Source organism: Rhamphochromis longiceps, linkage group LG5 (assembly GCF_057381845.1).
Source record: "Rhamphochromis longiceps isolate RC_006_pf linkage group LG5, R_longiceps_female_GT1.1, whole genome shotgun sequence".
Lineage (NCBI taxonomy): Eukaryota > Metazoa > Chordata > Actinopteri > Cichliformes > Cichlidae > Rhamphochromis > Rhamphochromis longiceps.
This window is the reverse complement of record NC_140561.1, coordinates 14,631,025-14,647,662: the sequence shown is the minus strand read 5'-3', so window position 1 is coordinate 14,647,662 and position 16,638 is coordinate 14,631,025. Positions and strand designations below refer to the sequence as shown.

The following is a 16,638-nucleotide window of genomic DNA, read 5'->3' as shown; positions in this document are numbered from 1 at the left end:
TTTTTGCAGTATTCACTTCTGGAGAAAAACCAAAGTAGCCAGATGTGAAGGGAAAAGAGGGAAATGGGAGGAGATGAGGGGAGGAGAGTAAGACATAACAGGGCAAGAAAACCATTAAAAGGTAGTGTTACACCCACACTTCTTTCCTTCTTCCCCTCTGTTTAGACAGTACAGGATACTCAAAATAGAAGGACAACTTCCTCAAATTCATTTTTAAATCTCAAGATTTGCACAGATAAGTCATACAGCAGGCATCAGGCATTTTTTCCTTATCCTTTCTCCTTCTGCTCCACAAGGTGGCACTATTCAATATCAAATCCAGTGACAGAAGCTGCTCTAACTGCTTGTTGCATTGTTGCAACAAGTATCATACAATAAGACAAAACATTGTCACTCTCACATGAAAAAAAAAGCAATTAAAGAGGGTTATTATAAAGTAACTGAAGCAAATATTTGAATGTTTATGGGTTTAATGCATGTTTATGAGGTTTAAAACACATCTGGACAGTGTACATATGCAGCTCAGTGGCCCCATTTCAGTGCAAATTAACAAAATAGAACTTATTAGGACAATTAGTACTTCTATTTAATTTAAAAGAAATTGTAGATTTTAGACAGACAGTGCATGAAAATCTCATTTCCTTCAGATTTTCTATTCTCAGCAAGTTGTAATTTCAGTGCGAGGTGTCAATGCAGGGCTTTGGTCCCTACACTGAGATATGATCACTTATAAGTTCAGGATCACAGAAGACTAAGCAACACTACACTAATTTATTTTAGTTATTTATTTTCTGGGTATCATAAATGCCTCTACCAGTTTTTAATGTAAAAGCTGCTTATGCAAGTTCTAGTGCTAAAAGACAAGCTAGGGGATTCCAGAGTCTCTAGTCTCAGGAAACCACAATTATATGACAATAAATTGATAAATCAACTATTGGAAGGTTTTAGAAGGTTTGTGGATTAAACAGCAGATTTAGTCATGTTCTATAAATAGCAATACTGTTCTTTACAGAACATGGCTAAGTGAGTGTTAGCATTGTATGGCTTAAATTTACTTCCATTAAGAAAAATATGAATGTTCATTTTGAGCCTCAAAAAGAGAAGCTTTTCAGAAAAATCCAAAGTGCATCCGCTGGTTAATCTGCACCCACTGCTTGTCTTTCTGGACAAAATATCAATGTAGTCGTACACTCAACAGTTATTCAGCTGCACGCAATCACATGGCAATAAATTCAGTGCTTTTAGTGCCTCCTTGAAATTGTGATTCATGTGTTCAATAATGTTGATTTCTAGATTTCATAAAGTATAATCTGGACTTGATTATCTATTGGGAAACCTATCTAATGTTCAGCTGTAAAGCAAATATCAAAGCATGGATCCATCCTGCCTTGTATTAATGGTTCAGGCTGCTGTTAGTGAATTAATAGTGTGAGGAATGTCTGTTTTTGGCACACTTTGGGCTCCTTAGTACTAACTGAGCACCGTTTAAACACCACAGCTTACCTGAGTATTGTCAGCGATCGTTATCGTGTCTTTATGACCACAGTGTAGTCATCTGCATTCAGCAGGATAATGCACCATGTCACAAACCTTTAAAAAATTCAAACTAGTTTTTGGAGCATGACTTTATTGTACCCAGGTTGTCTCAAAAGTCCATTGGTCACCAATAGAAGACCTTTGGGATGCGGTGGAATGGAAGAGCCACATGATGGATGTGCAGCCAACAAGTCTGCAGCAACTGTGTGATGCTCTCATGTCAATATGGACTAAAAATCTGTGAGGAATCTTTGCAGCACCTTGTTGAATTACAGCAGTGCAGAAAGAAAAAGGGAGATCCAACTCAGTATTAGCAAGGTGGCCCTAACCTATTGCCAGAGACTCAAACACACACAAGAAGTCACTTTGCAGTTTATTAAGATAAATAATAATAATTTTTTGTACACCCATACAGATATCACAACATAACATTGGTTTGTGTAAACAACTCTGGCCTGAAGTCTCAGCCAGAAACTAAAACATAAAGGAAACAGCATGGACTACACTAAAGAATGGCTAAATTACAGGGTGCATGTAAAGCGTTTTTCCAAACATTGTTGTTTTCCTGTCACTGTGCTGGCAGAGCAGTGGGGGCGGGCAGCTCCAAGCTGGAGGGTAGGGACTCTGCATAAGAACTTCATAGCTATTTATGTCATAAACACTTACACTAGCATCTCTAAACCAACCTACATCACATAGAGATGAGTATGCACATGTGTTACAGCATATTTTAAGGCGTTCAACATGAATGTGCTTAAGAGTTGTACTGCAGAGCCCCTACTCTACACAGCTTTTGGTCAGTCAATAGATTGATTAAAATCAAACAACACCAGAGAAGTGGTTTATTTGCAAATAATAATGCAAAAAAAAAAAAAAAAAAATTGTGTCCAGGATTCACAGAACTGTTTATAGATGGCATATTACAAATTCTGATTAAAGAGCTTTTTGCACAGGAGCTTCTTTGTAAGAGCAGGATTTTTGGCAGTGCTCATTTGCAGTGATTATAACTACACTGACTTTACTGAACTGTGTCACGAGAAAATAAATAGTTTGAGACTCTATATATTGTTTCATAACCTATAAGGTATCCATAGAAAAATATTTAATTTAATGCAGCATTATACTCATACAAAATTAAACAAATTGCACAAGAAGATTAATCTGTAATTCGCTCCAACTGAAAAGATTTCCAGTGCTCTTTCAGTCATTTGTTGCTATCATAATCTTTTCTAGTTTTAATGTTTCGTCTGTATTATCGTGTCATCTGTATCATTTTACACTAAATAATCTGTCACACTAAATATATTTCTCTAAATACTTTGAAAAGTCCTCTGTTGAGGTTCGCTGACACCCTGAGAATAAATCTTTAGTCAACACTTTTAAACCTTTTCAAATGACTAATCGAATTCAAATTTAATTTCACTCTTAAATTCATGTTGATTTGAATTAGGATCAATTTGTCCCCTACAGCAAATAAATTTGTAGTGAGAAACATATTGACATAAACTTTGGACAATGCCAAAAAAAGTCTGTAGAAATGGGATTTTTGAATCAGAATGTCAAGATTTTTGATGTAATTACAAATCCATATTACAATCCATGTCTCTGAATAATATATAGATAATATATAGCTACTATTACAAAACTTAGATTCTAAAGGTGGCATGCTTCAGCAGGCAGTAAAGAGATGAGAGAAAAGGCCACCGTCAACCCCATCACCACCACCAACTCCACTTTTCGTCTGGTGTAAATGATTTTTTTTACTTTCACTACATGGAGATAAAGCAGATGCTTTGAATCACATTTGGACATTATGCACTGAATGAAGGAATTTAAATATCTGTTTACAAAAGGTGATTGGCAAGTGAAGGTTAATAGGTCAGATATGCAGCATTTTGGGGGGAACAACAGAACAGGAAGAGTTCTCTCTTTTTCTGTATCTTTTTTCCTCCTCCTCTCCCAGTGCCTGGTCTCAGCCTTCTTCGTTTCACCTTGTTCCACAGCTCCCAAACCAACAGTCTCTTCCACTTAGATCTCCTCACTGCTCTGTTAGACTTTCACTTGCGGGCATCGTCGAGCATCTCAAACAGGGCCTGGAGCAGACGGTCATCTCTGTGCCTGTACGGCTTGGTGCTGTAGAAGCCGTCACTGTAGTCACTGTAGACACTGTCCTCAGGGCTCCGGTACTTGTTGATCATGTCCAGAGCCTGGTACAGCTTCTGAGGCGGGAGTCTCGTAGCAGGGGGAGAGAAGCTCTGGCCCAGCTGCTGCTGCTTCCTCCAGGCCTTGGCAATGGGCTCAGACTGCTGCAGCGCTGGGGTCTGCTGGTTGAAGGCCGTCTGCAGGAGACGCAGCAGAGCAAGGGAGGGGGAGAAGGGTGAATTTGAGGGTTTTTTGATCTCCTTCTCTGAGTTATTAGGAGAGGCTTGGGCATTCTCAGTCTTCTGAGGTTGGGCCTGTGTTGGTTCCTGTAACAGCAGACACAAAGAGAGAAAGGAGGCTAGCCATTAGTTTGGCACACTCACAGTGATACCAGAATAATCCAATGAGGAGGTCTAAAGTTTGGTTTTGATTCTTGTGGGTCGTAAAATATGTTTAAAAATTGTTTCTATGGACAAGATCCCTGTATCACTGCTTTGCAGATGTAGACAGGCTAGCTGAAATAAAACAACATCTGTTATCAGATCTAAACAAGGTTCCTGTCATCTCCTTATCGTTTAACCCTCTGAGGTCTAAGTTATCAAATGTGCTAACCCTAATCTAATGCTGCCCCGCGCTGCTGGGAGAGCAGCACCAACAATTGCTCTCAAACTTAGTCTAATGCTCAATTCCCACACATCTTTTGAGATTATCTGAAATATAACACTGACTGGGATTCAGAACATTTCTTGTTTTTGCATGGATTCTTTTACATAGTTAACAGGATCATTACTACATCATCAAACATCTGAAAAGCTTCTGTGTTTGTTACACTAAGATTTGTCGACCAAATAGACAACATAAGCACGGTTATCGTGTTGGCTTTGAACCGATTCTGTGGTGTAGGATTTATATGCATCAAGCTGCCAATCACTATTAGAATTAAAAACTGGTACATAGTTTAAACTTCGCGCTTTCGACTCAAGTTGATCTTAAATGGATGCTTTGATCTGTTCCTTTGTGCACTTATTACTGTCTGTCAATCGTCTAGCATCCAAACCTTCGTAGGGATTCACCTGCAGTTTTAATTTATGTTGGACTTGCACTCACCTCCATCATGTCATCCATATGTTCTACACCACGGCGGTCGTTCTGCACGGCATTGTAAGGAATGTACACTCGAGGTTTCTTCATGTGCTCCGGTTTTTCTGATGTTCCATGAAGGATCAGCTTCCAGTTCAAAATCCGACCCTTGTTCTCCATGCGGCCGGACTGGGTAAGGTTTGAAAAATATATATAATATATAAAAAAGACTTAATTTTACTTATAGTAGAGAGTGGAATTTGTATTGGGAATACATGTAGAAAGAAGATTTTCATCACAACATATATAAGTATATATATATATATACATTCTTAACTCACAGTATCTGTGATTTTTAGGGTCCATGTACCAGCAGGGTCCTCCCCCCATGTGTGGACGGACATGAAGTCCCAGTTTCTGAAGCCGTTAGAGGATGTGTCCCTCTCTCTCTCTGCCAGCAGCACTGTACTGGTCCCTGAGGGAAAAGCCAAAAGGGATTATTTGAGAGCTTTGTCATTTCGCTCGCGTGTGTTATTTGTGTTTGTGTGCGTGTCTCTAACCAGCTGGAGAGGTGAGTGTGATGTGTAGGTCCCCCCTCCTGGTATATTCAATGCTCGCCTCCACCTGCACATGCTCCAGTGAGCGGACCGCGTTCTCTTGGCCTGCACAGGCTTTAGTTGGAATCTCTATAGTGATCTCCCCCGTTGCTTTTAGCTCCCTGCGGGATGCATTAAAATAGCAGTGAAACAGCAGGCAGCAAACAGCTCCTCACGACGACAAAAATTGATCATACGTGACATTTTCTCATTTTTGCAGGTAACTCAGCTAAAACAAGCAAAACGACAACAACAACAACAACAACAACAAAATCCTGCACTACTTTAGTTGCACAGCTTGCATATCAGTTTATAGTTAGTTCAGACACATATATATATGCACATATAAAATGCATATGAGGCATTTGAAACCTCTGCTCGTTTATTTGCATAAAAAAAATAAAAAAGCTAATCCCCATCTCTCCCAGACATGAATGAAAGGATTTCCGTGTTCAAGCTGGCATAAAGCTGGAGGGGGGGTTGTAGCCCACTAAGCATTGACGGAAATGTAAAGCCAAATCCCCGGGATTAAACATGGATGTTGGGCGGTAATGGGGAAACTGGGTGCTATTGAGTCCTATAATCCAAAGCAAATTGCAGAACAGACACTTTCAGGAAGACACAGCTCAGCTGACCTCGGCTGCCTGTCGGTCTTTCCAATATGCTCTTAAAAGTTTCAATGACGGATCAATTTTCTTTGATTTCTTGTTAATATAAAGATGACATCTAGTGAGATAGAGGGAAAGGAAGGTGTTTTTTTTTTTTTACTTTCTCCATGGCTGGTAGCTTATGTATTTGAATACTTAATGCCAATGCTCAACAAACAGGTAAACGTAAAGGTAAAGGCTGGCATAAAATTTAAATGACTGTGGCTTTCGTGCGTTTTCATTGCAAAGAAATCTCCTGCGCTCAGGCTTAAGACTTAATATTCTCATGACTCGAATCAACAAGTAACAGATGTGTCTTTAATAACACAGATGGGTTTGTCTGTTTGCTCTGCTGGAATCAACATGTCAGGACAAAAGGGAACAAGCTTTCTCTCTGTATATCTAAAATTAGATACTGAAAATGATTGTTGGATTGTGTGGTGGACTTAATCACGATCATGTCCGGGATATATTAGTTACAATGTGCACGTGTCATACAGCTAGTATCATCATGCATCATTTGATCAAAAAATCTTGTCCTTTTGTTGCCATTAATAATTAAAAAAAATAAATTACAACATGAAATAAAACTAACACCATGCAGACAAATGGAGCAGCAGCTGTAAAATTTTACACACCTTGGCTGAAAAGAATCATCTCTGACTATACATTGCTTCTTCTCTGGCACATGCTTCCAAGTGGCCGGGTCAGCTAGGTCCACCAAGGCTTTGGCGTTGAGAAGGCCAAACCCAAAGCGGCTGTTGACCATCAGCCCTGCTCCGTTCCTCTTCCAGCCGGGGTTATTGGCCAAAGGATCAAACTCTGATGTCCAGACCACGATGTGCTGCAGGTCTCTCCAGGTAAGGTCAGGACTGAGTAGTGAGATCAGTCAGCATTTAATAATACTTAAACTGTCAATGGCATGAATATATTTTAAATGAGTTCAAATTTTAGATCATACTTTTGTTCCAGTGCCAGGGCAAATATTCCAGCAGCCAGCGGGGCAGAAGCTGAAGTTCCAGTGTGAGTCTGAGTGCACTCATTATGGAGATCGGCACTGGTCTGAAAACCAAGCAGGCAACAAATGACGTTAAAACGAAAATCATGCCACAATCTAACCTTACATGTGACACAAACAGACATGGTTACATACGATCCTCTGGTCAGTGTAGTCTCCACTGCTGTACGCCGTAGCCAGAGTGGAGGAGCACTTCTCAGCGTACCACGGGGACAGGCCCTGCTGGGAGGCACTGCTGATTGAGATAGTGTAGATGCTGTCTGTGTAGCCGTCACAGTCACAGTTATCACCCTGGCGGCCGCCGTTCCCCGATGCCCAAACAAAGATAGAGCCTTTTCCACCACGGCCCTACAGAAGACATGAAAGACAAAAGCAAGCACAGCTTGGGTTTGTGCTATCAGATATTGCCCTGTAGCTTATACTCCTAATAAGACACTGTACAAACACTGTAATGCTGTCATATAGGATTACACACTAATATATAAATGTTGGCATTTAATGAATTATTTAGAGGTGTAGGGTGTAATAAATTTCATGTGAAAAGTTTTTGTCTTATTTTGACAAAAGCAGTCTGAGAGTAAATCAGTGCTGTCCGCTGCCAATCTTTGCTAATAAACTGGAAGTCATGGCACTTTGTCATTAGCAGTTTTATTCTCAGGAACGAATTATGTTGTCCATATTGATTTTTTCCAATCACACTTCCTTTCTGCTGCACATAGCAGCTCCTATTAGGAATGCCAAATGTGTTTCAAAGCTCCCAGTTGGATCATATACCTTCTGAATGCCATATTCAAAAGCTTTCTGCGCCAGACGACCAGGGCCCTCCACTGTCTTGCCGTCATCATTTGGTCCCCAGCTGGCACTGTAAATGTCCACGTGTTCCGGATTGAACCCAATAGAGCTCGCCTCGATGGCATCGGTCACAATCCCGTCCAGCATACGAATCCCTGAGCAGAGTGAGACGGGAAGGTCAGAGCGGTGTCCAGACTCTTGGGCTTACTGTCAGTTACTGACTATTCATTATGGTTTAATTAAAACAAAGAAAGAAAAGTCAAAGACTTTAATTAATTTGCTATGAATAAAACTCTTCTCTTTAGATTTTAAAGATGATGTTGCTGCTGCCCATTCATATTTTTTGAGCCATAATATGCAGATCATTGTTTCAGTGGATTGGAGCTGAGTAATTTTGTAGATTGACATTATGTAACCATCTGGTATCAAAATCAGGCCTCCATCAGGAAGTCTTTCCTCCACACATGCTTAAAATAAAACCAAAACAACAAAAATCCCAGGATAGCAGCCAGAGTACTGAAAAAACCCCCGGCCATTTCTGCTCTTTTGCATCCTGACTAAGAACATTAAGAAGAACATTAAAAGAGGACGGGATTGCTTCACAGTGGTACATGTGTTCCAACTTTGTTGAGATTCTTAACGTGGTATATTTTTAACATTTGGGTTAATATCTGTTTTACACACAAAGACAAAGATGCTGTAAGAGGTGGCTTATAATAAATATATGAATAATTAAACTTGGGTCAAAATGTTTTTGTCATTGGACAAAAATCCTCAATCATCTCTCAGCAGAGTGTCAACATCAGGAAATCTAAAGAAAAAAAAAGCCCAAATGGGATTTTAAAAGGGAAGAGTGATGTTTTAATCCTGAATAGAGAACAAATATCATCATTTACTCTTGGCACTCATGAGCCTTGTCCCCTCTCTTAGAGGAGAGATCTACAACAGTCTAGCTATAAATCTATAAATCTATAAATTTCCCCTCCCTCCTTCCCCTAAATATCTGTCTACTGTGGATCTAAAAAAAGGGAAACTAAACCTCTTACCTCCAACTTTAGAGTCGTAGGCCACTCCAACCCCACATTTATTGTTGTCTGCCTGCATTGCAATCTCCCCAGCACACCTAGTGCCATGCCTGAGAAGAAAAACACAATTAATTAACAACACTCATTACCCACTACCTTGTTTAGTTACATAACTTATCTCATTGAATTTCATATTTAGAGCAGAGGCTAAAACAGAGGTGTTTTTGTTTGACTGGCTCCAATTCATCCAGGAGGCTTTGAACTGGAGTGGAGTATTCTGATAACAAAGGAGCTCGGGGTTGCTGGCAGAGGATAAAGTGTGTGGATGTGCATGCGTGTGCGGCAGCTGGCAGAGGGAGGATTGTTAACCTAAACAGGAGTAAAGTGAGTCCAACGTGAGCGCTGTTTTTCAATTTTCTTGCCGTTATCTGAAGCTACTGCAGAAACACTCTGTTTATGGAAAGGATTTACACTGCTAAACTACGTATGACGACCCCTGCCCCTTGTTTTCAGTCTTTTCTCATGTGTTTCAAGTCTTTGCTACACCTGGACCTTGTGTTTCCAGACTATAAATCTGGCACTCTCTCAACTCCCGCTTGTGCGCTGCACTTGTTTTTCTTTCATTTTTGGTTATTTACTAAATTTACAACACTTGCAATATCTTTTCATACATGCACACCCTACCCCACTGATCCTGTTGATTTACACACCTCATTAGCTTGTATTTCAGTTGTTGTAACTGATAATGTTTAAATTGGCAAACGGTGTGTCCATCTTTTTGTCCCGGCTCTACAAGCCAGGTTGTGACAGGAGGAAGAGTTAGTCCTATTTTGTTAAAAAAACAAAGGAAAGACAGATGAAGCAGTGAGAATACCAGTGCCATTAACTTACTTGTTTTCATTAGTGGAGTCATATCTGGGGAAAGGGTCGGGATCATTGTCATTGAAATCATAGCTGGCTGCTGGATCCTGGAAAAAGTGACAAGGGAACACAACAGTCAGGGGGCGTTTCTGAAAAGATGGGATGAGGTCGGTTCACGCCAGTGACGACACACGCTTCAAACACAGATTCGCCATGGCCTACCTCCTGTCATGGTAACACATATGATTGCGTTCAGAGAAAAGAGGTGTTGTGGTCAAACAGTGAAACCACACATACTGAATTATTGCTCTTGGCAGGAGGTTGCGGCATGAATTTACAAACTGCCCTTTTTATTTATAGCAAGATATATCTGCTCTCCATTTTTCTCATTCCTGTCATTCTCCTGCATTACAAGCGCAGTCAATCATAGAAATTATCCTCTAGCTGAAAGGGAAGTCAAACAGAGCTGTTTTAGCTTCTTTTCAGTTTCTGGTTCTCAGCAGCAGCTTTAACATCAACTTAATGGCCGTGACTGTCATCTTTAAATGGACTGCCATTAAGTAAATGCAAATGCATGCCACTCATATGCCCTGATCGCTGAGGATGAGTGTCTCACTTGATTGGCCCTAGTTGATTAACCAGTGTTAACTTGATTACAGTGGGAGTCTTTTCCATCAGGCCTGTGGATGACCCCTGTCACACATCATTTCTCTTCTTCTCTTGCTCAATCCCTGTCTCTTCCGCCTTCATTCTCTTGCTTTCTGCTCGCTTCTGACAGCAACGGCACTGTTTGAAACCAAACCACAGATGGAGCCTTTAGAGTTTTTCTCAACAAGAGAAACTATGCCAAACTGAAACGTCTCTTTGAGCTTCTTTTCAGTCGCCCTCAGTCTCATCGGCTCATAATTACGAGACAGTCAAAACATTCACGGAGGAACAACAAATGTTTTCAAATTTTGCATCCTTGTTCGCTAGGAGTGCAGTCATTCGCAGTGAAATCATCATTACAGTTAAACGCCCATTTCGGGTCTAGAAATGAAAGCTCATAAAGCTCCTCTGAGGTAGGCATTATCATATAGATGATTTAATACTGCCTTTATGAGTCGTCTTGCAAGGTGTCACCAGCAGCATTGCTATGGAAACGACAGACCCAGACTACGGAGGCTGTCTCCATGGAAACGGTGTCTTACGTAGTTGGAGTAGATGTCTGTGTGGTTCCACTCCAGCCCGTCATCGAGAACGGTGATGACCACTCCTTTCCCCGTGATGCCTTTCTGCCACACGGGGATCACGTGCAGGTCGAGTTTCGGCAGCGAGGAGGACGTCCGCGTGTCTTGCTGGAAGAGAGGCACGACATCACAAAATGACACACGAGTAATTTCAAGTTAGATTACGTGGGAAATATCTACGACCACTTCATTTAGTCAGGCTGTTAAAGCATTATCATGCAACGGTCAGTCAAAGTTCTCCAGTCTCCTGGTTCTTCCACTGACCTTTACCGAAATTCATTACCGAATTGGAGGCATTTCCTTTGTCACTTCACTTTCACTGCTGGGCCACTTGAAAACAGATTGCTATGGGAAGGTCATATAATTCAGGCTTTTGTGTTTTCAAAAACATCAAATCGGCTGATTAGCCTAACCCTCAAAGTGCCTAACAATATCTGGAGATGAAGTGTGTGTCAGCCCACAGTTTTTCTGGTTTTCCTGCCTCGACACACATTCAATCCCCCTGTCGGCATATTTAGAAATCCATCTCTGCGGCTGTATAACATTACACAGTGTGGAGTGCATCAAGCCTGTTTTAAATGGAAAATCAGCAGGGGGTGGATGGAGAGGGAGCAGGGCTGAAGCCTGTTTGCTTTGGGAAGAGCATGATTCAGAGCTGGAGACAGTTAAACCTAAAAAAAGAACTCTGCTCTTTTGCTCTTTGTGCATTATGCACAGACACTGCAGAACGCTTCCCCAAGATGTGACTCATCCCTGTGATATATTCCCTTTTCCCCCCCCTCCCTCCCCGACTTCCACCTCAGTTCCCTGTTTTCACCCCATCCTCTCAGTTGCAGCTGACAATGAATAGAACTCAAATCTCAGAGAAAATACACAACAACTGTCACACTTTTACATAACATTTGTTCACCAGCAGTTTGTCAGAACGGCTTGTACGCCCAAGACAGCACATAGTTACACATCGCCTGTCTCAGTGTGACCAAATGACTCACTTGTTGATGCTGACAGCAGCTGAGGGGGTCTTTCAGTAACCTGCAATGCATTGATTTTAATGGTAAACACAGCAGCAGCTTTCTCAAGTCTCTCCACGCTCACTGCACATATAACAAATGAGTGGCGACTTAAAACCACAGAACAAAGATCCCTCGATGCACAATTAAAGTGGACTGACACATGTACAGCCATGGATACACACTCACACACACACACACACCCGCGCAAACAGGGGGGATTTCAGGCTACAAGTATGAGTCACTCTCTGATTAAATTCAGGCAGTCACCCACTCACGATAGATAACGACACTCATCCCAGCTCTCCTCCCCTGCCATTATGCTGGCCTCTGCCCCCGTCACACAGCTCCACCTCAAATCCAGCATCAGTGATCATCGAGTCTTGTAACCTGTCGCACCTCTTTGCTTTACTCACACACTGCAACCTTCTATTACCATTCAGCACTCTTTTTTTCTTTGCTTATTATCTACTTATTATGTGTGTGTGTGTGTGTGTCTGTGTGTGCATACACTAGAGCTAAAAAAACCCAAACATATTATACTATAGTGGCTGAGACCATCGCTTTGTCTACCTCTGCTTTTGTCCGTGCTGAGTGGAGGAAGTGAATAAATCATGATGCTTGAGGAGGAATATCTTGTGGGCCGTGCAGCAGCACAGACACAGGCTGATGTGGAAATACACTAAGCGGCACTTTAAGGCCAATTCCATTAGTGTCATCATCCCTCATCGGCAAAAATGATTCATCTCAATTTGTTTTCTTATTCTGCACAAGCGTGTGACTCATGTTCAGTTAGTGCAGGTGCAAAAAAGTCGGGGCTAAGCGTAATGCACATCCCTTGCTCTCTATTTCTTTCACCTTAAACTCACACACCAGCACATATGCCGCACACAGTTATGTAGCCATTTTGACGTAGGTAAGGCAGGTGTTGCAGATCGCTTTAAAGAAGCGTTAGGGTCAGTTAATTATTATGATCAGCGACATTTGTGTTCACCTACTTTGCTGATAAAAGGACCGCTCTGAAAAAAAAAAGGGTTATTATTTTTCCTTTTGGGTAAGAGAAAAAGCAGTGACTCAATTGATCAGCTAAAATTAATTCAATTAATCAGAATTTGAATGATTTTTGTAAAAAAAGCCAGACATCTCTTTTTAAAAAAGAGGCAAGAAAAAAGCTGTGTTTTGCCCTGAAAAGCTTACAAAAACCCAAGCAGCTGCAATAGTAGGCACTTTGCATTCAACCATGCTAAAAGTCCTGAACTTATGGATCAAACTCTATGAAGACGTTGGGGTCAGTTTGTGCTCAGGGTTTAAATGAATATGGTAGTAATGGATCTGGAAAGGGATATGATGCTGTGACATGCTACTGTTGTATGCTACTACTTGGCCTCACAGGGCTAAAACATCCAATTGAGGGTAAATTGAGACCTAATGTTCTACTCTACACCATCCCGCTGGATTATAGTCTCTCCATCCCTCTCATCTCCACGAGGGACTGGGTAACCAATTAAGCAAATGGCTCTTTTGGCAAGAACTGCTTGATACCATGCTATTGTTTCACTGTTGTCATGTTTTTCCTCTACTCTTTGGGCAGAGGTTATGGGAACAAATGGAAGCGTTTGCTGTTCATTTTGTAGACCGGAGAGTGCAAATTTTGCATATATATTTATGCATTAATCCCCCTCTCGAAGCACAAGGGCTCTGTGGGGACAGAGCAGAAACTGTAGGGAGCTGTCCAGCACTCACAGGGCTTTGGGATATATGTCTCATGGGTAGACAGACTGGGTGCATGCAAACAGAAGGCCAAACCAAGCCCAAAGTACACAACACAATGTGAGTTGAAGTGTGGTTGCCGACTTAGATCTGGCGTTTAAAGAGTTCTAGTGAGTACAAAATGTTTTAATGTTTTATACTTTGAGACTTAATTCAGTGTAACTCACCAGGTACCACTGCTGGTTCCACATGGGATCATCAAAAAGCTTGTCCACCGGGCAGTCCCTGCACTCCCTGAGGGATGCTCGTTTGCTGCGCCGTTTCTCATACTGCTGTTCAGCCCACAACACCTACACATACACAGATAGATGAAGGCATTGGATTTTGTTTTTTTCAGTCTTTAAAGGTTAGACTAGGAGAGAGACAATCCACTCACCCTATCATCCTCGGACAGCTGCCTGGTGATGTGGCTGGCGCTGCGTTTCATTCTGCGAGGATGGCTGCGGTGCTTGAACAAAAAATGGTCTTCCAGGGCCCCGATCTGCCGAGGAGAAGACAAGATGTGCGATAGGAGTGATATTTTATTCATTTATTTCATTTTACAGCATGTGACCAACTGCATCATTAGAAATCAGCCTATTTACACTTTTTGTTTCTAATATTTACAGCTGGAAGCAAATAAAATGCAGTGCCTACAGAAAAGGGGCCTACAGCTATGAAAGCTCACATTTGGATACATTACATTGATCTTTAAGGTTGTTAAAGCTTTTATTGATTACTGTTCGTAGTCTGTTCCACAGCTGAACCAATCACATGTCATTTCCAATGAGGATGAATGCAATTATTTCAAACTTCTTTGGAAACGTGTAGACTAACATACTGAATTCACGTAGGAGAAACTGCACAAATGAACACTGCTTATAACATTTACACACGGAAGATCAGTTAATCATTGACCGCTGCTTTTCAAAGTCAGGGGATCACTAAGAATTAATGAATTGAGTTTCTAATTGAGACTCAGTGTAATATGTTTGCATAGGTCTGCATTAGTCAGTCTCCAGTAACAGGAAAAGCAGTGATGCACACAGCAGGGATATTAAAACCCTGACTCCCAGGTATGGGTTACCAGAAGGATGTAAACAGTGAGTCATAGCTTGATTAAATAATTTTCCTCTAATGAAAAATGCAGTGTGTGCTTTAGGGCTATCGTTAAACCAATAAGCTTCAACTTTAATGGCTTTACCAAGAAAAACCAGAGTAACTGGCAGAGCTATATCCTGCTGGTCTGTTGTTTGAGCACAGCCCACAGCCTGTACTGTCGGCACCACGTTTAATTACCTTTTCACTCACTGCTTTCAGATTTCTAACTGTTAAATGAGCTGTTTGTTACATGAAAACGAGCCTGCAACAATTCTGTACTGGTTCCAGTTTGCCTTCATTTCTTGCCAAATACGGAAACTGCCAATACACAGTTAATTTTAGACTCGTTCACGCATATTGCCGCTGGGCGTTGGTGCCTACCTGTCGGACCAGTTCGTAGTCCAGCTCTCTGGCGATCGCCTCCGCAGCGGACAGCCCGCCCGGGATCTCCACTGCCCACTCGTTCAGGTACTGTCTGTCCCCGTAAGAAGACTGTCGGGGAAGCGCGGAGCAGAGAACGGCAAAAACACAGCACATCACCACCGGACGACATCTCACTTCCATGTCAGAGGTAATTCAACCAGAGAGGAAAAATATTTACAAAGATGCTTTGATTCCCTCCAAGACAGGATAAGCAGCCAGAATTCTCAGATATGAACGCCGTGCAGTGATAATAAATAAATCTTCTTCTTCTTTTTTAGTTTATTCTTGAAGAAACCGCTGGCTGAGATGGAGGGAGAGTGAAACTGCGCGTTATTGGTCCGCCAAGGAGAGGAAATACTGGTGATGGGGAGGGATGGCTTGTGCGCTGCATGGGTGTGCGTGTGGTGTGGTCGGGATGGGGAGGGGGAGGAGGGAGGTGATCACACGTCAAATTACTGGTGCTCTGACGTCAATTTGGCGTCTACCTTTGGTGGGATGTGAGCGCAAGTCTCCGAGGATGTAACTCAAACTGTGGTGGGGGTGGGGGGCTCGGACTAAAAATATCTCTCAGTGCCCCCCCACCCCAACCAGAGGAAGAGAAGGAGGAGGAGAAAGAGGAGACACCGGGAAGAAAACAACAATAACAGAAGTCTTATGTGATCCCCTTTAAGGTGGCTTATCCTTATGAGCCAAATGTCCTCGCAGTCTCTCGTACACGCATTTGTTTGTGCTATTATTCGTGTGCTTTTGGATGCACCTCGTAGCGTGGATGAGGGAAATCTGTCCCAGTTCACGAAACATCCCACTCTGCCAACACACACATACACGCAAGCGGTTTCAGCACCGCGGACAGCTCCTCGTCCACACCACTGATTCACGTCAGAGAACGAGGAGATAAAACTAAAGCAAACACGGAGCTGCCCGTAAGGGGGAAATGGTTCTTCCACTAACTGAGGACAAAATCCCAACATTATATTTATGGAACCAGACAATTTATTATTTATTAGCTCAGCATTATGTTATTTCAGCTTACACGATAAGAGCGTAATGACTGATACAGCTTTAGTGCAGCAGGTGGAGGTGGACATGGCTGTCAAACAACAGTAATAATGTTTCATATTTCGTAAGTCCATTGACAGCAGAGTGAAATCATAATCTAAAAGGAAGCTATACTTTAACCCTAGAACACTATCGCCGGGTGATTTTCACCCGAGCAAATGTATTTACATAATTTTCAATATGTTGCGTTTGTCTGAGTGTGGTGGGTCTCTGGGTAGCTTCAGCATTGTCTTTGACGTCTTTGAAGGCGTGGGTGTTTCCCTACCCCAAATCCCGCTTTTTCCTACAGGCATGTGTTCGGGTGAATTTCACCCAGCAATAGTGATAGAGGGTAAAGTAGGTTTTGGGTGGATTTCACCCGGTGATAGTG

The 16,638-nt window shown here is 41.9% G+C and overlaps 1 protein-coding gene across 1 annotated transcript; it reads right to left on the bottom strand.

Moving 5' to 3' along the window:
• Window positions 1-1,942: 1,942 nt before the first annotated feature.
• On the bottom strand, window positions 1,943-15,559 carry pcsk1 (proprotein convertase subtilisin/kexin type 1). The gene is made up of 14 exons (XM_085407881.1): window positions 15,168-15,559; window positions 14,083-14,187; window positions 13,874-13,996; window positions 10,888-11,034; window positions 9,728-9,804; window positions 8,858-8,946; window positions 7,794-7,966; window positions 7,155-7,367; window positions 6,963-7,063; window positions 6,640-6,873; window positions 5,319-5,476; window positions 5,100-5,233; window positions 4,786-4,947; window positions 1,943-4,004 (listed from the first exon to the last, which is right to left on the bottom strand). Exons 1-14 carry the CDS (start codon window positions 15,348-15,350, stop codon window positions 3,594-3,596), a joined length of 2,310 nt encoding a protein of 769 aa, XP_085264007.1. The 5' UTR covers window positions 15,351-15,559; the 3' UTR covers window positions 1,943-3,593.
• Window positions 15,560-16,638: the final 1,079 nt, after the last annotated feature.